General features: G+C 39.6%; 1 protein-coding gene across 1 annotated transcript; it reads right to left on the bottom strand.

Moving 5' to 3' along the window:
- Window positions 1-2,424: 2,424 nt before the first annotated feature.
- Window positions 2,425-9,601, bottom strand: otx2a (orthodenticle homeobox 2a). Its single transcript, XM_063009993.1, has 4 exons — window positions 9,546-9,601; window positions 7,576-7,714; window positions 5,017-5,168; window positions 2,425-3,772 (listed from the first exon to the last, which is right to left on the bottom strand). The coding sequence occupies exons 2-4, from the start codon at window positions 7,670-7,672 to the stop codon at window positions 2,918-2,920; spliced, it is 1,104 nt and encodes a 367-aa protein (XP_062866063.1). The 5' UTR covers window positions 7,673-7,714; window positions 9,546-9,601; the 3' UTR covers window positions 2,425-2,917.
- Between the last annotated feature and the right edge of the window lie 13,019 nt (window positions 9,602-22,620).

Raw genomic sequence — 22,620 nt, 5'->3', positions numbered from 1 at the left:
AGGAAACGTTTTCCTCCACCAGCATCACGTAGTGACCTGGCCACTATCCTGCAAGAAGAATGGCTTAAAATCCCTCTGACCACTGTGCAGGACTTGTATATGTCATTTCCAAGACGAATTGACGCAGTATTGGCCGCAAAAGGAGGCCCTACACCATACTAATAAATTATTGTGGTCTAAAACCAGGTGTTTCAGTTATTTTGTCCAACCCCTGTACATAGTACAGTCATTAATCAGTGAGATTAGTCTTGTATGGTTTGACAGTGATTTACCAAATCCAGATCTGTTTGCTTACTGGTCCGGACTGAGCTCTGAAACAGACTCAGTGGGAATACACACACACACACACACACACACACACACACACACACACACACACACACACACACACACACACACACACACACACACACACACACACACACACACACGGTGTTTAAACGGGATTGTTTATCCAGCTGCACCGCCCCACGCAGACAAACAAACACGACATGTCGTTAATTAAAAATCGGGATTCGTCCTTATTTGGGACTGGGACTGGGATTGAGACTGGGAGTGGGACTGGGATTGAGACTGGGGCTGGGATTGCGGGGTTCCAGGAGACTGACCACATTCCAAGACCAGTAACAACCATAATAGTGACCACCTATACCATACTGTATATAACAACTTAAAAATCTGCATATTTAATAATGGGAGGTTTGACCGGCTTCGTGCGCGCTCACGAGAAAACCTGATGCGCGCTCTGGCGTCCCGCTAAACCGCTCCAACTTTGGATATCCATAAATAAATTTAAATATATATAAATGTTTTATATTTTATAGTTATTTTACTTAAAAAATAACAACTTGGTTCTATTTTATTTTTCTGATTTGTTTACACCAGTAAACCAGTGTGTGAACGTTTTAATTTTAGAATAAATAAAACCATACTCAAATAAATAAAAAACAATTATTTTAAATAATTAATTTAATTATTTACATTTTTAAAATATATATAATTTACCCATTTAAATTGTTAAATATTTTAAATAATTAAAATGATGTTATAAATAGCCCAAGCTCTCAAGAATCTTTACGTTTTGGATTACGATAAACAATAAAAACTCGACATGATTTGTAGTGAATTGATTTTTTATAATGACAATTCGATTTGTTTCTTTCTTTTTTTAAAGATGCTTTTAACATGCCCTTAAAACCTGCTTGAACATAATTTAATTTTAAAGTTTCAAGACTCAAGATTTTTCAAGAAAAAATATTTTTTCAAAAGCCAAAAGTAAGTACAAAAATGCATCAAGGTTTTTCTTTTAATGACAAGAAAGAATAAACAGTGGCTATAATAATGCTCACAGTTAGATTTTTGACCATAACTCTTACCAGTAAAACCTAAAACGACTAAGACAAAAGAAGTAAAACAGATCTTTTTTTATTTTAAATTTTAAAGAAAGAAAAAGAAACGTTTGAATATGTTACTTGTTCAAAAATCCGCATTTTTATTACCAATTTTTATTGGTAAAAATAAATCTTGCATTGTGTAGAATTACACCTCTAAATAAAGTAAGTAAGAAAAAAAGAAAGAAAAAAAGAAAGAAACTAACAAATAAATAAATTAAAAAAGAAAGAAAGAAACTAACAAAAAGAAAAAAGAAAGAAAAAAGAAAGCAAGTCTGCAATTTTTACTGCCGATTTAGTAAAAACAAAACATAAATTGTGTAAGATTATACCTCTAAATAAAACAATAATTTAACTTAATTTTAAAATAGAAAAAAGAAAAAAATAAATAAAGTAAGAAAAAATAAATAAATAAATAAATAAAGTAATAAATGAAAAAATAAATAAAGTAAGTAAGAAAGAAATGTTTATGTTTCTTCTTCAGAGTCTGCAATGTTAACTGCCTATTTGGTAAAAACAAAGCTTGAATTGTGTAAGATTATACCTCTAAATAAAACCAGAATAAATAATTTTACATATTTTAGATTAAAATAGAAAAAATAGATAAATAAATAAAGAAACTAATAAATAAAGAAAGAGAAAAAAAGAAAGGAAAAAGACAGAAAGAAAGAAATGTTTATGTTACTTCCTCAGAGTCTGCATTTTTACTGTCAATTTGGTAAAAACAAAAAAACAAAGTAAGAAAGTAAAGGGAAAAAAATTAAGAAAAAAAGAAGAAAGAATATTTTTGAATTTAAACACGTTTTCTTATTTTTAAAAAGAGAAAGTTTTGTATTTTATTTAATACGAAGCTCTCCCACGTTTTCTTTTACTAAAGAAATAAAAGTAAAATTCTGTAGACGCATTTTCTAAACTAGTTCTTATGTATTATTTATATTATCGCGAGTTTTCTGTTTCAGTGATCGGATCGAATTGAAGACAAAAGAATTCGCGTCGATTTCAAATCTTTTATTTCATGAAGATTTTAGTGAAAATGTATCAGCTCGTTGGGTCAGGGTTTTTTTTTTTTTTACATTTCACGGAAACAGACGCGTCAGATTCACAGTTTCTCTTGCACCAGATCATCAAAATTGTTGTTGTTGTTGTTGTTGTTGTTGTTGCCTTCATAGATACGCGAGAAGTCCAAGTGCAGCGAGTCCCAAAAAAAGTAGATCCCCTTCAAAAAAAAAAAAAAAGACCCGTGATCGGGGGTTTGTTGGTGTGTTTAGTGTTGGGCGGACTTGGTTACCTTTATAACGTCTCTCTGAGGGGGGTAAGAAGAGTTTTTGGGTCTGGTGTTGAGAAGGAGGCTTTGGCAGAGATCGCACCACCACATCAGAGCTGGGATTCAATCCTGGAGGAGCAGATCACAAGTTGCTGCCAGGTTCCTGCTCGTGTTTATCTAGCCTAGAAACACTTGCTTGCTCCTCAAAGCTCTTTGGAGCGCAGTAAGAAGTTCTAAAAGTATCTGGACGTGCTAAAACAGATCAGAGGACCTGGAAGCGCCACGCCGCCTGGTCTTTGTAGTCCAAGCAGTCCGCGCTGAAGTTCAGCTTCCACGGTGATGCGGCGGCCGCAGCCTGGTCCTTGTAGTCCTTATAGTCCTTGTAATCCACACAGTCCGAGGAGCTGAAGGGCAGCGCAGTGGTGCCGTAACCCTGATGCGCGTGCGCATGCGCGTGCGAGTGATGGTGCGCGTGGTGGTGACCGCTGCTCTGCCCGAGATGGTGCGGGTGATGCGGGTGTGCGTGGTGCCCCGACACCCCGGTCCCTGGCATGGAGCTGAGCTGAGCGTGGTGTGGGTGCCCGTGCATGGGCGCCAGATAGGAGCTACAATCCATGCTGCTGAAATATGAGCCGCCGGTGCCTCCTGGGTAACCCTGGGCGTATCCGGGAGTCTGGTTGTAGGGGTACGCTGCCATCCCCTGTGCCACCCCGACTGACCCTCCGCTTCCCGACGCGCCGCGCTGCATGCACGATGCGCTGGTAGGTGGCGCAGGGTCAGGGAGCGTAGCCGGGGCAGGGAGGGGCGAGATAGGAGCAGGACTCCATATGGACGACACGGGTGTGGCTCCAGAAGCCGAGCTGCTGCTCAGGCCCAGTCCACCCAGACCTGAAGGATTGGACGAGGAGGAGGAGGAGGATGAGATTGAAGAAGATGAGCTGGTGCTGGACACGGCTGGAGGAGGGCTGAACTGACCGCTGCTCTCAGAACCTGGACTCTCGCGGGATGGGGAGGATTTCTTCTTAGCCGGGCGGATTTTAGCGCTGCCGCTACTGCTGCCACTGCTGCCACTCTGCTGCTGCTGCCTGCACTTCGCTCTCCGGTTCTTAAACCACACCTGAACGAGGAGAGGAACCGAGGATCAGACGCTTGAAATGTACAATAATTGTGACGTCATAAGACTGACCAGGGGATAAGGGGTATATAAAGACTGACCAGTGGGATAAGGGGTATAGGGTATACAGAAACTGACCAGTAGGATAAGGGGTATATAAAAACTGACCAGTGGGATAAGGGGTATATAGGGTATATAAAGACTGACCAGTAGGATAAGGGATGTATATAGGGTATAACAAAAACTGACCTGAGGATGATGGGTATATAGGGTATATAAAGACTGACCAGTAGGATAAGGGGTATATAGGGTATATAAAAACTGACCAGTGGGATAAGGGGTATATAGGGTATATAGAAACTGACCAGTAGGATAAGGGGTATATAAAAACTGACCAGTGGGATAAGGGGTATATAGGGTATATAAAGACTGACCAGTAGGATAAGGGATGTATATAGGGTATAACAAAAACTGACCTGAGGATGATGGGTATATAGGGTATATAAAGACTGACCAGTAGGATAAGGGGTATATATAGGGTATAACAAAAACTGACCTGAGGATGAGGGGTATATAGGGTATATAAAGACTGACCAGTAGGATAAGGGATGTATATAGGGTATAACAAAAACTGACCTGAGGATGAGGGGTATATAGGGTATATAAAGACTGACCAGTAGGATAAGGGATGTATATAGGGTATAACAAAAACTGACCTGAGGATGAGGGGTATATAGGGTATATAAAGACTGACCAGTAGGATAAGGGATGTATATAGGGTATAACAAAAACTGACCTGAGGATGAGGGGTATATAGTGTATATAAAACTGACCAGTAGGATAAGGGGTATATATAGGGTATAACAAAAACTGACCTGAGGATGAGGGGTATATAGGGTATATAAAGACTGACCAGTAGGATAAGGGGAATATAGGGTATAACAAAAACTGACCTGAGGATGAGGGGTATATAGGGTATATAAAGACTGACCAGTAGGATAAGGGGAATATAGGGTATAAAAAAAACTGACCTGAGGATGAGGGGTATATAGGGTATATAAAGACTGACCAGTAGGATAAGGGGAATATAGGGTATAACAAAAACTGACCAGTAGGACAAGGGGTATATAAAGACTGACCAGTAGGACAAGCGGTATATAAAGACTGACCAGTAGGATAAGGGGTATATAGGGTATAACAAAAACTGACCAGTAGGACAAGCGGTATATATACACATTCAAACCCACCTGTACTCTGGACTCGGGCAGGTTGATTTTCAGAGCCACCTCCTCCCGCATGAATATATCCGGGTACCGCGTCTTGGCGAACAGAGACTCCAGAATATCCAGCTGTGTGCGCGTGAACGTGGTCCTTTCCCGCCTCTGTTTGCGGGGGTTCGCTTTAATTAAAGAGAGAAAAATAGACTCAATTCCAGATGTGCATAACATTACAGCGGAATGAAAATGACGTCAGAATGCGCGAGTTGCGGTTATCGCCATAAGTGATGAAATAAAGCCTACTGGGCAGCGTCCAATCAACCAGTGTGAGACTGGATGCCAGTCAGTGCTCGGGGTGGGTCGGTACCGGCATCTCTAGCCTCTCCGTGTCAGGTTTTGGTTTTGGGTACCGCTACTTTTCCCCACTTCGAGCACTGATCCCAGCCAAACATACAATCATGTTTTAACTATTATCAACCAGGATACTTGATGGTTCTGTTTTATCAATATTTTACTGGTTTATTAAACAAAAACTGCATAAACAGTAAAAATGAGATATTATGAAATCATACCAATATAAAAGTGGACTCATTTAAAAAGTCCTTTTAGTAGTCTAGCTTTATTGTTAAACTAAACATTATAGGAATCAGTATCTCATTCTGTCGTCATGTTTGTTGTTATTTTATCTTCTGTTCTTTGTAGCTGTTGGGTGGCGCAAATAAAAAACAAATCTGCGCAGCAACAGGTGACTGAATGTTTGCTAATTATGCATATATATGCTATTCATTTGAGCTATGGTCCAGCAATAGACATTAAATAAACACTAAACGTAAAATATATGATTAATATATGATTTATATATACATATATATATATATATATATATATATATATATATATATATATATATATATATATATATATATATATATATATAAATATCGGGGACCTATATATATAAATCAGAAACCTATGTGTGTGTGTATATATATGTTCCCGATATGTATATATGTATGTATGTGTGTGTGTGTGTATATATATATATATATATATATATATATATATATATATATATATATATATATATTGGGGACTGTATGTAATATCGGGAACATACATTTATATATTTATATATATATTTATATATATATATAAATGTCAAAGACCTTATACATAATGCATATATAAGGTGTATATATACAAACACACACATACACACATTATATATATATATATATATATATATATATATATATATATATATATATGGTTTGACCAGTGCAATTATAAACAACAGTGCAAACTGATCCTGAGGATGTCAAAGTTCGGTATTGATGGGGCGGGGGGCGGGGGGGATTCACGATCCTGAGATGTGTGTGCTGGATCCAAAGTTAGTGAATGCAGGGGGCAGAAGGGGGGACGGGGGCAGAGAGTTGTTTTTAAGTTATTTCATTTTTTTTCCTCTATCCTGGATTAGGTCGCAACCCATATTCCAGTTATTATTATTATTATCAGTTTATTATTATTATTTTAGGAAGTATAGCCTATTTTATCCTGTGATATTAAACATTGGGATATGTATATGTCTCATACACTGTTCTCTCTTGGAAATACGTATGGTAGGCTATATGATTATATGATTGGATTTTCTTTGTTAGACCTTTGAAAAGCTACTGGAAAATTTGCAAGCTATTCTAATGAGGAATTGCGCCAAAAAATACCATAAATAAAACCTTTAATTGAACATTACAGTCGATTGTCTTTAGATAACATAAACTGTATAGCAGTAAATCTGCGAACAACCGAAAACGTATAGCTGTAATAAAAAGTCAGAAAGGTCGCACTCATTCTTACAATTAAACAACTTACTAAGAAACATGATTCGATTTTAATACGTGAATTTGTGTAACTATATTCCCAATTTGTTTTACTTTTAAAAAGCCAACAACAACAACAACAACAACAACAACAACAACAACAACAAACAGCAGCTGCAGACTTGAAGCGTCTTTATTGGTTCATAAACGCTGAGCACTTTCTTAAAATCCCAGAGTTTCTATTGACCGTCTAAAGGTTCAACTTAATTGTGCAAAACTAAAACTGTTTATATAAGATGTTTATATGAGAAGGAGCTATTCGGGCCCTCAACCAAAATAGCAATCGGGACTAAATTATATATATATTTGTATTTGTATAATAATCACAACTCTCATTATGTTGCGCAATATATGTTCAGTTCTTGCACAACTTTTCTTGTCACTTTTGCACACTCGGTTCACTTTACATTGCTTCTATTTTTTTTATAACATTTTAAGTTTCTATTTTTAGAATAATTATATATTTTGTCTACTACTAATTTTTTGTACTAATTACCACTGTGGCCGAACAATGCCAGTTGTACTGTGTGTGACTTTTTAAGATCTTTAGGACTTCCTCACCTCACGTCAGAACCTTACTTTTATTGTAGGTGTTTAAAAAACACCTTTTTTAAGCTTTTCATGTGAAGTGTATATATGTACATATATATATATATATATATATATATATATATATAGAGAGAGAGAGAGAGAGAGAGAGCAGTGCGCGTACCCGGATAGCCGACGGACGGGTGCAGGAGTTCCATGGGCGCGCCCCCGAGCCCCAGACCGTTCACGGCGTACGGGGCCTGCTTGAGGTAAGACATCATTCTAGCAGCAACTGCGGTGCAGCTTCACACACCTAAACACACCTGTAAAGAGGATAAAGAGGTTATTAGTGTAAATAAAACCCAATTATTTAAGGTCATTTATAACCAATACACGTGCGCACACTGTTGGAATGAGTGTTTTCAATGTGCTGTGCAACTTCTTGGAAATAAAACATACACAGTCGCATAATCATACACACTAAACAGTAAAATACAGTAAGATTTAACAATCTTTAAACATAGTCAAATAGGTAATAAGAACAAGATGTAAATATTAGACCCTTAATAAGAGTTTTAAGTGTAAAACTAATAGTCTTGCAATTATTGTTGGGGTCATTGGTTTTAAACTTTACGTACTTTGTTTACTGAACATCAGTGGTGGATCTTAAAAAGTTGCACCCTAATGAGCAGAAATAAAGGGCTGAAAGATGTGCACAAGTTTGACAAGTTGATTATTTATTTATTAGTTCGTTTATAATATGCTATAAATATGTTATATTTTTATTTCAATCGCATCAATATAGTGATTTCATTGTTGCGTTAACTGGTGTTTCTTGGTTTTACAGGCCTACAGATTGGAAGTTTTGCAGAGAGTAAATCATGTACTATATATAGATAATTAAGATCAGAACAATGCACTTATGTTTATCCCAAAAGCTTTGGTCTTTAAGATGAATCGGGACCATCATAATCACCTCGTTTCACACTTCACTAATCAAGACAAACTTCAAAGTCTGATCGACCGTTCACACCGTCTGCACCCCAATGGGCGCCCATCAACTTCTTCATCATTTTGTGTCTCGTTAATGGGGTAAAACCTTTTATCCTCAACAAACTGTGTATTTGGTGTGTATATTGTCAAAGCTGGTAGGGCATTTTATTTAGGATGGCATGCAGAAATCAGTTGCACAAGTCAACAAAAAAGAATAGAATTTATTTGAATTATTAGCTAATTATTAAAAGTGATTTTGTACTTCTCATGTTCATCAAAGTTTAATGGTTTTAAATCAGACTTTCATGCGACTTTAGCCTATTAATCAACCACTTGACGGTCAGTTACTCAAGTGAGCCAATTTGCATTAATATTACTGTATTAGATTGTGTTAAGCTGTATTATAAATATATATATAGTATTTAAACTATACAGCGACTTTTATTAATTGGTAGTTAGGCCGCATACTACAAATAATAAAGAATAATGGAATAGAATAAGAAAGCATAATAAAGAAATTATGCTTTTAATGCATACCATACCATAATTTGCATTATTTTTGGAAGAAGTAAAACAGCAGGCCTACACGTCGTGAGTAAACACGTTATTTGACTTGCCATTGAGTTACCATCATGGTGCAGGCCAAACCGAAATGATCTGGGAGGACCAGAACTCGTTCCACCACCTTTGTCAGCCCACGGCAGAGTTAGTACAAATGTTTAAAGACAAAAGTCGGCCTAAACGACATGGTGCGCCTTTCTCTCCTATCCTCATTCTTATGGATAAGCCCCATTAATGCCACGCTGATAAAGAATACAAGCAGATGTAAATCAGATGCGACTGTGCAAATTATCCCTCTTAGCCATTTAGATTAGACTCAGAGGGGTTTCCATTTACAGTAGAAACCTTATCGACTAGAGTAAACCAGTCCACCCCCAAAACCCAAACTTTATCTGGATGATTTACGCATGCGTAAAGGAGTTGCATAAACAACACGAAAGTTGAGGCGTTTGCGCAGTTTGTGCATTACATTACAGATTACAAAACTATTGTTGTGCATATATATTCCATTAGGCTTTATTCCTTCAAAACACAAACATCCAGAAGTTTTAATTCATGCAAAAAAATCAAGAATTTAAAACAACTCCTCACCTTACTTACTGTGTTTTCCTGGTGTATCCTGGTTTCTGTAGGGAGTATCCACACAACTGGCAATCCTGACACGCAAAACGTTTTAAAAAATACGAAAAACACCGACCAGGTCAGCAAAAATCCCTCTTTCCCTTAATACATCGATGTTAACGAATCATTATGTCAGACGCAAACCAGTCCACAGGTGATTAGCGACGTCTCCGGATTGAGATTGATCACTTTTTGGGTGCGTTGTCCCGTCTATGAGTAACCCATACCTGCGGGACAGCAGGTCTCAGCCAATCAGAGCACGTAGATGGACTCACGGCCCAGGAAGCTGACCAATCACAAGCAAGTTAGCCCATCGTGACGGGTCGGTGTCCTGCCGCGCAAATAGAGCGAAGCATTACAAAAAAAAGTGAAGGTACAGAATATATACTTTTAAAATCCGAATGTTACTGATATACGATTATACCAAACTAAATTTTAAATAAGAACAGCTTAAACTCCAGCAAAAAACGAATGCATTGTAGAATATACAATAAAAATAAACATTAAATAATAAAAGAGAGAATAAAAACAAATAAGCCTGATTAAAATAAATAATTTGCACACATATAAATCGAAATAAAAATATATAGATTTTTTTATTTACTTTTAGTACAAACAAGTTTAATTTGTTTTTTTATTTTGTATTTATTTATTTATTTATTATTTTTGTTTGTTTATTTTAATCCTAAAACCCTAGTTGTGCAACGCGCCACACCAAATCCACTCAGTTACTGAGCAAAAATAAATAAATAAATAATTTGCACACATATAAGCCGAAATAAAATATATAGGCTTTTTTTTTTTTTACTTTTAGTACAAACAAATTTAATTTGTTTTTAATTTTTAATTAATTAATTAATTGTTTTGTTTAACGCACCACACGAAATCCACTCTGAGCAAAAATAAATAAATAAATAACTAAATAAATAATAATAAAAAAAATATATATATATACCAACCACTAACATTTAATATAGGACAGGAATTTTAGGATTTAGATTCAAGTCCATTTTGCGGCTTTTAATGTCGGGTAATAAAACACTAAGAAAGCCAGTGAGTGCAGAATACACAATGTACACTTTCATATTACTAATAACTAATTATAAAATCTGTACTTTTGAAAAATATATACTTTTAAATAGTAGTATATATAAAATGTATACACACTAACAGAATTAAAACGTATAAAAGTTAGTTGTAGTACTAAACCTTTGTGTACATTTTGTCCCCTATATGTATGAAACGTTCTGCCCAGTTGAAGCCAAAATGCCAAAAAGTTAAACCCCCAGCCACAAGTAGTAATGTTGGTGTAAAAATGGAGACACTTTTGATGGGTAAAGAATTTAAAGAGTGTGCTGGAATCGATATGAAGATATCTGAGCAGCATTAAGCCCATTGTCCCGGGTGTGTTTGTGTGTAATCCCAAGGTTTCCTCCACATTAAAGCTCTAAAGCCAGCCGGGGATTGGCCTCCTCAAGCCCTTTTTTATGCCGCCGCTTGTAAAATTGTCGGCACTTATTAAAACGACGATGCATAAAATCCCCACTAAATCCCCGAGTTATCGGTAAGCATGAGGAGAGGTTTATCTTTTTAAACACCTCCCTCCTCTTGGTGGCTGTCAGCCAGTGGAACACCTGCGGAGAGGAGGTGAGCAACGAATCCATTACCGCTGCTGACATTTACACCAAGGAATAAACTCCAAGTTCCAACTTCCAACAAACTGGAATGATGCGAATGGAAGCTGTGAGAGACTATCAAGGGCTAATCGAATAATCTTAGTCTAGTGTCTAGTCGTAGGCAGTTTTAACTCTGCGTTTAACGTCTGATTAGAATTTAATGAACCTGATTCAGGTTCACACTGGTTTCATTTATCTTAAAATGAATAACATTACTTTTAAAAGTCAAGTCAAGTCAGGTTTATTTATAAAGCGCCTTCAAAGTCATCCAAGGTGCTATACATTAAAATCAGAAGAATAATACAGCAAAACAAACATCAATCCAAATAAAACACTTGGCACAAGGTCTTCATGCAGGTTGGATTTAAAACGATCAATTGTAGGTATCAAAATATAAAACAGCATTGTTAAGGTTATACATCTTGTTTGTATAGAATTTATAGCCTCAGTTAAGCATTTTCTTTGTTGGCACTTGAATAATACAAGTAAAAGTCATTTTTGTGCTTCTATAAGTCGTTGAATGAACTTTTTGGACATCGTTTATTATGCAAAAAATTCTGCAGTTTAGTTTCCTTTTTGTAGCAACAGTTGTTTGATTTTACGTCATCTGTGGCCTACAAAATAGAAATTTGAGCAGAATTATTATTATTTTTAATAGCGTAATAAAATAAGAATTAAGCCTATTATTATTATTATTATAATTATTATTATTATTATTATTATTGTTATTATTACTAGTATTATTATTGTTAGTATTATTATCGTTAGTATTATTATTATTATTATTATTGTTGGTATTATTATTTTTAGTATTATTATTATTATTGTTGTTGTTAGTATTATTATTATTGTTATTATTATTATTATTATTAATTATTATTATTATCCTTCTTCTTCTTATTATTATTAATATTATTGTTGTTGTTGTTGTTGTTATTATTATTATTATTGCTGGGTTCATACAGTTTAAATTAAATCCACATTACACCCAAGATACTGAGTCAACGTGTAAATTTTCGACAAAAAATGAACTAAAAATCAATCCTCTGCTGCACTTGAATACTTGGGGTCACACTTACTGGCATCAATCGGTGTGTGTAGTGTGTGTGTGTGTGTGTGTGGTGTGAAATTTCAATACACACACGAAGCCCTAATTCTGTTTTTGCAGAGCATTAGTTGAAATCACAGCTGGCCTAAATTAACATAATGAACGAGCTGCTGTCACTTGCAGATACCGTGTGTGTGTGTGTGTGTGTTTGGGGGGGGGGGGGGGTCGTATAAAATAACCTCACATGTGCGTCCAACACCCTGCCAAATAAAACACACGATCAACAAAACCAACGAAGCAATGAATCAATGGATTACAATAATAACAATTGTTCGCGTTTTAGTTAAACGTTACTGGATAAATGTTTGTGCTTTTGGTGTAGTTTTGTCAAGTATTGTCCGAAGTAACCTTCAGTTACTCAAGTTACTTGTTTTATTAAGCCAATTTTGTTCATTTAAATGTTCAAATTCTAGTTTAAATTACTTTGTTTGTATTTCGTATTCATTTATTTTGCTAGTTTAACTAATAGAGACCAATAATTTCCCTCAGGATTAATAAAGCATTTATTTATCCATCTCTCTACCTACGTGATATAGTAGAAGTCCACTAGTTTACCCAGAAACAAATGTTAAAAATTAGGAAACAAACAATACAATTTAAAATTAGTTTATTGTTTTTGTCTACAGGACAGATTGTATTTTTAAGTTAGCGTCAAATTTCCATTGTAGACTATTAGAGTCAGTAGCCTACAACTGTAAACATTAGGAAAGTCATCTATAGGTGCAAAATACACAATTTACACCTTAATAATAATAATAATTATTATTATTACTAATTATAAAACCTGCAACTTTACAATAACTCAGCATCTTTAACGACGCTTTCAAACCCCTCAAATTTACCTAATAAATTAGCCTAATAAAAACTAAGTTAAATGTAACTTATTTCGCTCTTGTTTTTAAATAATAGACATTAATTTAAAGCAATTTTACAGATTTTAGGTTAAAACAACAACCCAGAAACATTTGGGTATAGCGTAAGTTAAAACTGAACTATCGTCCGTGTTTATTTATACATTTTACCTCAGAAGCCGCTAGCTTAACACACCCATTAGCTAAATGTTCTATCACTGGGTTTGTAAAAGCTATTTTAACTTACTTTTAAAGTTTAATTTGATTAAATAAATAGGGTTTGGTAAATTAAGAACTAGTCTTGCTACGTAGTGAGAACAATTGTTTATTAGCAATGCTATCAGTGCTGCTAGCGTAATTAATCGTAAATCAAATATTGTTAGCATTTATGCTACAACTGGCCTGTTGTTTGTTTTGTTTTTATTTTTCCACAAAACGATCATTTGGGTAGATTTAGCCCAGTTTAAAGTTATTAGTATATGGTACACTATACGGTCAAAAGTATTTGGACACCTGACCCTGAACTTGTTGGGACATCTCATTTCAAAAACAAACACCATAAAAATAAAAAAAGAGTTCGTTTCAGCTATATTTGACAGCAGACACACTTCTTAAAAGGCTCCTCACAAGTATGTCTGTGGGAATTTGTCCCTATTCGGTCAAAAGAGTCTTTATTTATTTGTATGGCTGGGCACTGATGCCTCAGTTGATGTTCTAGTTCATTGTAAAGCTGGATTTATTTTAAAGGGATTTGCTTTGTTCCCTAAACTGTTTCTGCAAAATAGGAAGTATATTATTTTCTTTATATAATTAATTAATGTTGCTGAAACACATGAATGCAAAATATAAAATTTGCTTCTGTCCATAGAGTGAAGCCATAACAGTATAACAGGTGCAGTTTATTGTTTTTACTATTATTAATATTAAAGATTTACATTGAAAACGATCATTTACTATTTATTATTTTTATTTATTTACACTGTTTATATTTTAGACACAGCGCCACGAGCCAATCAGCCAATCAGCTTTTAGAGTGCAAGTCACATGACACTTGCAACGCGATTGCACGGCTCACGTTTACTTAGCAAGGAATCAAATTTTTTTTTTTAATTGATTTTAAAATAAAAAGTGCGCTTTTAATGTCGTTTTAGCTTCATGTAGGTTTAAAAAATGCAGAAAGTATTTATCCGCGAGAAACCGTTTGCTCTCGGGTACAGAATCACTTATTCAATAGAACAGATTAGCATACGTTACAAAATATCTGCCATTTAAATTGTTCGTTTATTTATTTACAGTCGATTTTTTTTGCTATTTCGTTATACATGTGGTTAGACGCATTGTTTTGGCTGATACAAACCATCTACTTTAAACCATTGACCATACTTACCATGTTTTCATTTCAGACGACCATAAATCTACTATAACTAAGTACTCTGGAAACCTTACCCGCAGAAGTCTGGCTCGGCCGCTGATCGTCCTTCCACCTGATCAGTAGCTCCACGTTTTACACCTCGCTGACAGGAAACAAAAGCCGACAGATTATACAAGTCACGTCAGGTAAAACCATTTTATCAGCACTTCAGTTCTACAATGACTGACTGTAGTCCATCTGTTTCTCTACATGCTTTGTTAGCCCCCTTTCATGCTGTTCTTCAATGGTCAGGACTCTCCCAGGACCACCACAGAGCAGGTATTATTTAGGTGGTGTGTTAGTGTGTGTTGTGCTGGTATGAGTGGATGGAGTTTTTAAACACCTCACTGTCCCTGCTGGACTGAGAATTGTCCACCAACCAAAAACATCCAGCCAACAGCGCCCCGTGGGCAGCGTCCTGTGACCACCGATGAAGGTCTAGAAGATGACCGACTCAAACAGCAGCAATAGATGAGATGAGCGATCGTCTCTGACTTTACATCTACGAGGTGGACCAAGTAGGTAGGAGTGTCTGATAGAGTGGACAGTGAGTGGACACGGTGTCTGATCCACTCATACCAGCACAACACACACTAACACACCAGCACCATGTCAGTGTCAGTGCAGTGCTGAGAATGATCCACTACCTAAATAATACCTGATCTGTGGTGGTCCTGACCGTTGAAGAACAGGGTGAAAGGGGGCTAACAAAGCATGCAGAGAAACAGATGGACTACAGTCAGTAATTGTAGAACTACAAAGTGCTTCTATATGGTAAGTGGAGCTTGTACACCAAGGCACAGTCCCAGTGCTGCCAACCTTTGAGACTTGAAGTTCCCACAAGAGTGCTGCGACAGTCAAGCGCCAAACTCGAGGAAACAACCGTGTTATTTGATTTATTTACCACAGTAAACTGAGGAGTATTTCTCTTGAAATGTAACCCGAGGCATTGTGAGAATTTGAGGTGAGGGGTGAGGAACAGGAACAGGTAGGCGCCCGGCCTTTGTTTTGGGGAGGGCGGCGAACGAGAAGGGAGTTTGTAGCCGTCAATCACACGTAGGCGTCCCGCCCCTCTCATTAAGAGGGTAAATACAGGGGAGGGGATGAAAGGCTCCACGGGCGCAAATAAGACTGAGGAGGAGAAACCAGATAGGCGCACACAACACACACACACACACACACACACACACACACACATCTTGGTTTTCCACCGATTACCTCGAATTCTGAGGTAACTCGAAGAGTCAAACAAGAGCACTCTTTATTCTTGGCATTCGCTAATGGCGAATCAGGTTAAAACTTGCATCTCTGGCTTTCTCTTCCGAACGCTCGCTCGCTCTCGCGCCTCGCTCTCTCACTTTCCTGGTTACCATGCGAGCCTCGCACGGCCCCGCAAGAATGTGCAGGTTCAGATCTGGCTGACCCGCCTCAGAAAGCTCAGAGAGAGAGAGAGAGAGAGAGAGAGAGAGAAAGAAAGAAAAGAGAGAGCACGAGAGAGAGGGATTAAGACCGGGAGAGAGATTGCGAGAGTTTAAAATTGTGACTGTTGTCAGGCTCTCGCAAACCGGCCTCCACCGAAACAGGAATAAACTCTGGGATGAAAGTCCATGTCTACGTCTCACGTTAGAGTCCATTTCCAGTTGTCTCCACTGCTGCAGACCCTTACCCTGATCGAGGAGGGTCGGGACGTACCTAGAACACGCCCCCTCCGACACGTGTGCAGTTGACAACCGCTTCTTTTCACCATAGAGGTTGTGATCGCAGCCTCCGGTTCTCCCACCCAACAGACAAGCCAATCGTGTCTGCGCCAGCAAGCAACAGAGCTACCGGCCTTGCTCAGGGGTCCAACTGTGGCGAATTGGTGAGGGTGGAGCCTGAAGCACTGACCCTCCGATAACTGGTCCGGGACTTCAACCCCTGAGCTGATACTAAAAAGGTCTAGCATACGCCAAGCGGCTGCTCCCTTTCGTGGTGGCCACAGTGGATCACTCGCCTCCATCTTGCCCTGTCCTGAGCATCCTTCTCCGTTACCCCAACCACCTCCCTAGAACACTCCTTCCCCCTTTCCTGCTCCTTCTGGCCCTTGGTCCAACAGTAGCACAGTTTCCTCCAGTACCCTGCTGACCACCAGAACTAGAGACAGTCAGTCCATCAGTCCAGTTGCCCTTCCTGACACAACCCTCCTTATTTGCTCGGGCTTGGGACCGGCACTAGGAGTGCACCCATACCTGTACCCCCATTGGCACGTACCACACTGGACGCAGTGCAGTAACACACCCTGGTTCCCGCTTGGTCCAACAGTAGCACAGTTTCCACTAGTACCCTGCTGACCATCAGAACTAGAAACAGTCTATCAGTCCAGTTGCCCTTCCTGACCCAACCCTCCTTATTTGCTCGGGCTTGGGACCGGCACTGAGAGTGCACCGATACGTGTACCCCCAATGCAGTAACACACCCTGGTTCCCCTTTTGGTCCAACAGTAGCACAGTTTCCTCCAGTACCCTGCTGACCATCAGAACTAGACACAATCCATCAGTCCAGTTGCCCTTCCTGACCCAACTCTCCCTATTTGCTCGGGCTTGGGACTGGCACTAGGAGTGCACTGATACCTGTACCCCCAATGGCACGTACCACACAAATCCATCACTCACTTGACCGTGAGCATATCGGACACCCCAGTCCAAAACTATGGTCATCGATATGGAGCAGCCCACCCTTTGAGGCTATAACAGCCTCCACTCTTCTGGCAGGGTTTGAAGAGACAGTTGCTAGCCTAGTTGGTAGAGCTTTGATCTATCGAACGGAAGGTTGTGGGTTGGAATCCTGGCTCTGCTGTGCAGCCACTGTTGGGCTCCTTATGTAACCCTGTGCCCATTTAGCCAATCTGTCCCAATCAGACATCAAGAAAGTATCTGAATCTGAAAGAGTATGGACATAATTTGGTTGCTTGCAGGGTCGTGACTGGTTCTTTTTTGGGTTCTGATGTTTGATAAGCCATGTGATTGGTGACCGAAGCCCCGCGACGGATCGCCAGCCTGTCCGGGGCACTTGGTTGGCCCGCAGCCAGTTAATGAAAATTAAATAAATGAGATGAAAGAGGCTTTAAATCCGGAAAAGATTAACTGATATCAAATCAGATTATTATCCAATCTGTTAATTACGATGTGAAAATCACCCGCGCTAATCACAACGTATCGATCGGCAAGGGCGGCCTCTGTGAGCTCACCACGGCAACCCGCCGGCCGCCAAAGCGCGTTAAAATCAATCGCTCTGAAAAGCTGACGTGACATATGGACGCGCCGAGGGATGCAAGGTCGCATAATAGGCGGGTTAAGAGCCTTTATAGGAACGTCATAGCGGCCAGTCTGCTTCGTTCACGCCCGGATTCAACGGGAAACATATTGTCAACGCGTAGATGTAACGTATGACAACCGTAGATAACGCATTGTGACATTCCGGTCATTATTGTGTGTCTTTCTCTACCAGACCACATTTTTAAATCAGCGCTTTTGGGAGAAAGTTCTAGATTCTAGAATTCTAGATTTTTGAGTCCTGAGAATGGAGCCTGTCTAGAAACGTAACCTGTCTAGAAACGTAACCCCAGTTAAACCCGGTTTGGGCCGGGAAAGACAGACAGACAGGTTAATAGATATTTTTTATAGACAGACAGACAGACAGATATTTATTATAGACAGACAGATAAATATATATTATAGACAGACAGACAGACAGACAGATAGATAGATTACAGGCAGGCATATACTGTAGATATATAAATATTATAGACAGACAGACAGACAGACAGACAGATAGATACAGACATATATATTACAGACAGAAACAAATAGATATTAGAGACAGACATATAGAGACAGATAGATATTATAGACAGACAGACAGATAGATAGATATTATAGACAGACAGACATATAGACAGACAGACACAGACAGACAGATAGATAGACAGACAGGTAGACAGACAGACAGACAGACAGACAGACAGATAGATAGATAGATAGACAGACAGACAGACAGATAGATGATAGATAGATATTATAGACAGACAGACAGACAGACAGACGATAGATAGATAGATAGATAGATAGATAGATAGATAGATGATAGATAGATAGATAGACAGACACAGACAGACAGACAGACAGACAGATAGATAGATAGATAGATAGATAGATAGATAGAGACAGATAGATGATAGATAGATAGATAAACAGACACAGACAGACAGATAGATAGATAGATAGATAGATAGATAGATCATAGACAGACAGACAGAGACAAATAGATATTATAGACAGACAGAGAGACAGATAGATTTTATAGACTCACTGTCCATTTTATCAGCTCCACTTACCATATAGAAGCACTTTGTAGTTCTACAATCACTGACTGTAGTCCATCTGTTTCTCTGCATGCTTTGTTACCCCCCTTTCACCCTGTTCTTCAATGGTCAGGACCTCCACAGGACCACCACAGAGCAGGTATTATTTAGGTGGTGGATGATTCTCAGCACTGCAGTGACACTGACATGGTGGTGGTGTGTTAGTGTGTGTTGTGCTGGTATGAGTATGATGGAGTTTTTAAACACCTCACTGTCACTGCTGGACTGAGAATAGTCCACCAATCAAAAATATCCAGCCAACAGCGCCCCGTAGGCAGTGTGACCACTGATGAAGGTCTAGAAGATGAACGACTCAAACAGCAGCAATAGATGAGATGAGCGATCGTCTCTGACTTTACATCTACAAGGTGGACCGACTAGGTAGGAGTGTCTAATAGAGTGGACAGTGAGTGGACACGGTGTCTGATCCACTCATACCAGCACAACACACACTAACACACCAGCACCATGTCAGTGTCACTGCAGTGCTGAGAATGATCCACCACCTAAATAATACCTACTCTGTGGTGGTCCTGACCATTGATGAACAGGGTGAAAGGGGGGGAACTAAGCATGCAGAGAAACAGATGGACTACAGTCAGTAATTGTAGAACTACAAAGTGCTTCTATATGGTAAGTGGAGCTGATAACATGGACAAGGAGGTGGTTTTAATGTTATGGCTGATCGGTGTATATTATAGACAGACCAACAAAATCTTCCTCCATGAGATCTCCATCAGTTTTCTGACGCACTAAGTGTAAATGATCTACGATGAACCCACAGCCTGTTGCTATCTGCTGTGTTTATCCATCAGCTAATCGTTTGCCTCGCGCGTTAACGCTAAGCGTCTGTACTCTTTCAGAAGCCCTACTTAAGCGGGCGAAGTGCTTCCCTTATAAACGTATTATTATGGTGTAATGAACATGCTCTGATTGCTCTTTCCTTTTTGTTGCCGAAGGAAATATTAAAGGATACGACTTCCTTTTTAATCCGCCGAGCCTCCGAAGAAAAGCCCCTTACCAACCCCCCCCACACACACACACAGACACGTTCAGCCGTCTGAAAACCGCAGAACTTCACATGCTTTTGTGGTGGAGTTTTATTACGCTTCGCCCTGTTTGCTTTAGATAACAAATCTGCTAGTCGCCTTCAGGGGAAAGGGAGCATTACAAATTAATCCCGGGTTTAATAAATCCAGGACTAAGCCAGGTTTTTTTTATCCCTCCATGGGAAAGAAAGACTAAGAGAGACAGAAGACGGACGGGGGGGGGGTGGAAGAAGAAGAAAGGAGAAAAAGAAATATATTAAAGTCTGTGATCACAGCCAGCTTTTCTTATTTGTTGTTCCCCTTTTCCAGGTTTAATCCCTCTTTCCGTAATCCAATTTGTCTATCGGAGGTTCGGACGGGGCTGCGACCCGAAGCCGCGCCCCGTCAGATCTCCCCTTCTTTAAAAAAAACAAACCAAACACCGTGCTCGACGACCAGCGCGTGTCGCGTTTTTTTGTTTTGTTTTAAGTGGGTTGGTTTACGATCGGATATTTCGGACAACAGGCGACATGATTTCCAGCACTGGATCCTTCGAGACCCTGACCAGTGCGGCGTTTCGTTCCTGCGGGGTAAAAAGCGCAGACCTCTCCTGAGGTTAGACCGACCGATTCGATTACTTCAAGAGGTCGAGAGACTTCGAGGTAGAACATACAAGAACGTATCTGTTGGCGCCCAGGTGGCGCAGCGGGATATTCCACCACTAGCACACCAGCGCTGAGATTCGGAACTCCTCGGGTCGAAACTCGGCGTCGGCTCCGGTCATAATTGGCGGTGCCTGCAGCAGACACGGTTCTGCTAGGGCGGGATGACCGGACTATGTGGGTGGGGTCTTCAAAAAAATGCTGTTTAATGACCCTGATTGGCAGATAGAGGCGCATGTGCAGAATGCACGGGTGAGAAAGGGTTCCGCTAAGGGCTGCTCGCGGGTCGGAGGGGGCGTGAGCATCAGTATACCCACCGTGACGGCAATCAGGGATCCACCAGCAGCGGAAGGCCGATCGACTACGCCAAATCAGGAGAGAAATGGGAGAAAATACATCAATAAAAGAGAAGTGGGTCTGTCTGAAAACCTACTGAGCTCCCTTGCTGCCTACTGCCTAAGTAGGGAGGATACAGCAAGGCACCGAATGCTATACAGCGTTATACAGTCAGATTATCGCTCAGATAATATAATAAGGCGCCTCAGTAGGCAGCATCTTAAGGCGTCTCTCTCTGGGATGTAAAATCGCAAGGTTGTCAGACAGACCCGAGGTGTCCCAATACTTTTGGACGGAAGCTCTTGCCTTTGCCGTCTCGTTGCCGCCCCATGCTGTGCGTTTCATCCCAGCTGAAAGAGGCTCCTCGGGGATAAGACCCTCAGCTTCTTTACCCCGAGAGCCCGAAGACACTAGGTCCTCAGAGCGAGAGCCGAGAGAGAGCCGAGACAGAGCATACGCTAGCTTTTCAATAGAGCCTCCCTTTCTCACACACCCAAACAAACACTCCACGCCGAGGGGAGAGAGCGGGAACAGAGGGGTTCGGATCCCAGCTCCATAATCTCTGAACAAAAGCCCAAAGGCCCGGCGGAGTTAAGAGTGCGTGATAGGTATGATCACCCGCCGCTTCAACTTAACAACAACGTAACGTCGGGGGCGTCAGGAGAGGTTTCAGTAATCACACCACACACACTCATCCATCTCATCCTTATTATTAAATATGTTTAAATACGATTCATGAGGCGAGGTGGGGGTAAAGGACGGACCCCCTGCGGCACAACCTGGTTTCGTAGACCTCACCTGAGTTCCGAGGGTTCGAATCCCAGGCAGAAGTCGGGGACATATATTGGATGGATGGATGGATGAACAGATGGATGGATTAGATGGATGGACTAGATGGATGGATGGATTAGATGAATGCAGGATTAGATGAATGGATGGATTAGATGGATGGATGGATGGATTGATTAGGTAGATGGACTAGATGGATGGATGGATTAGATGAATGGATGGATTAGATGGATGGATGGATTAGATGGATGGATGGATTAGATAGATGGATGGATTAGATGGATGGACTAGATGGATTAGATGGATGGATGGACTAGATGGATTAGATGGATGGATGGATTATAGATGGGTGGATGGATGGATTAGATGAATGGATGGATTAGATGGATGGATGGACTAGATGTGTGGATGGATGGATTAGATGGATGGATGGATTAGATGAATGGATGGATTAGATGGATGGATGGACTAGATGGATGGATGTATTAGATGGATGGATGGATTAGATGAATGGATGGATTAGATGGATGGACTAGATGGATTAGATGGATGGATGGACTAGATGGATTAGATGGATGGATGGATTATAGATGGGTGGATGGATGGATTAGATGAATGGATGGATTAGATGGATGGATGGACTAGATGTGTGGATGGATGGATTAGATGGATGGATGGATTAGATGAATGGATGGATTAGATGGATGGATGGACTAGATGGATGGATGGATTAGATGGATGGATGGATTAGATGAATGGATGGATTAGATGAATGAATTACATGGATGATGGAT

This window comes from Trichomycterus rosablanca, chromosome 15 (genome assembly GCF_030014385.1).
Source record: "Trichomycterus rosablanca isolate fTriRos1 chromosome 15, fTriRos1.hap1, whole genome shotgun sequence".
NCBI lineage: Eukaryota > Metazoa > Chordata > Actinopteri > Siluriformes > Trichomycteridae > Trichomycterus > Trichomycterus rosablanca.
The sequence above is the reverse complement of the archived record's forward strand: the minus strand, read 5'-3'. Positions and strand labels throughout refer to the sequence as shown.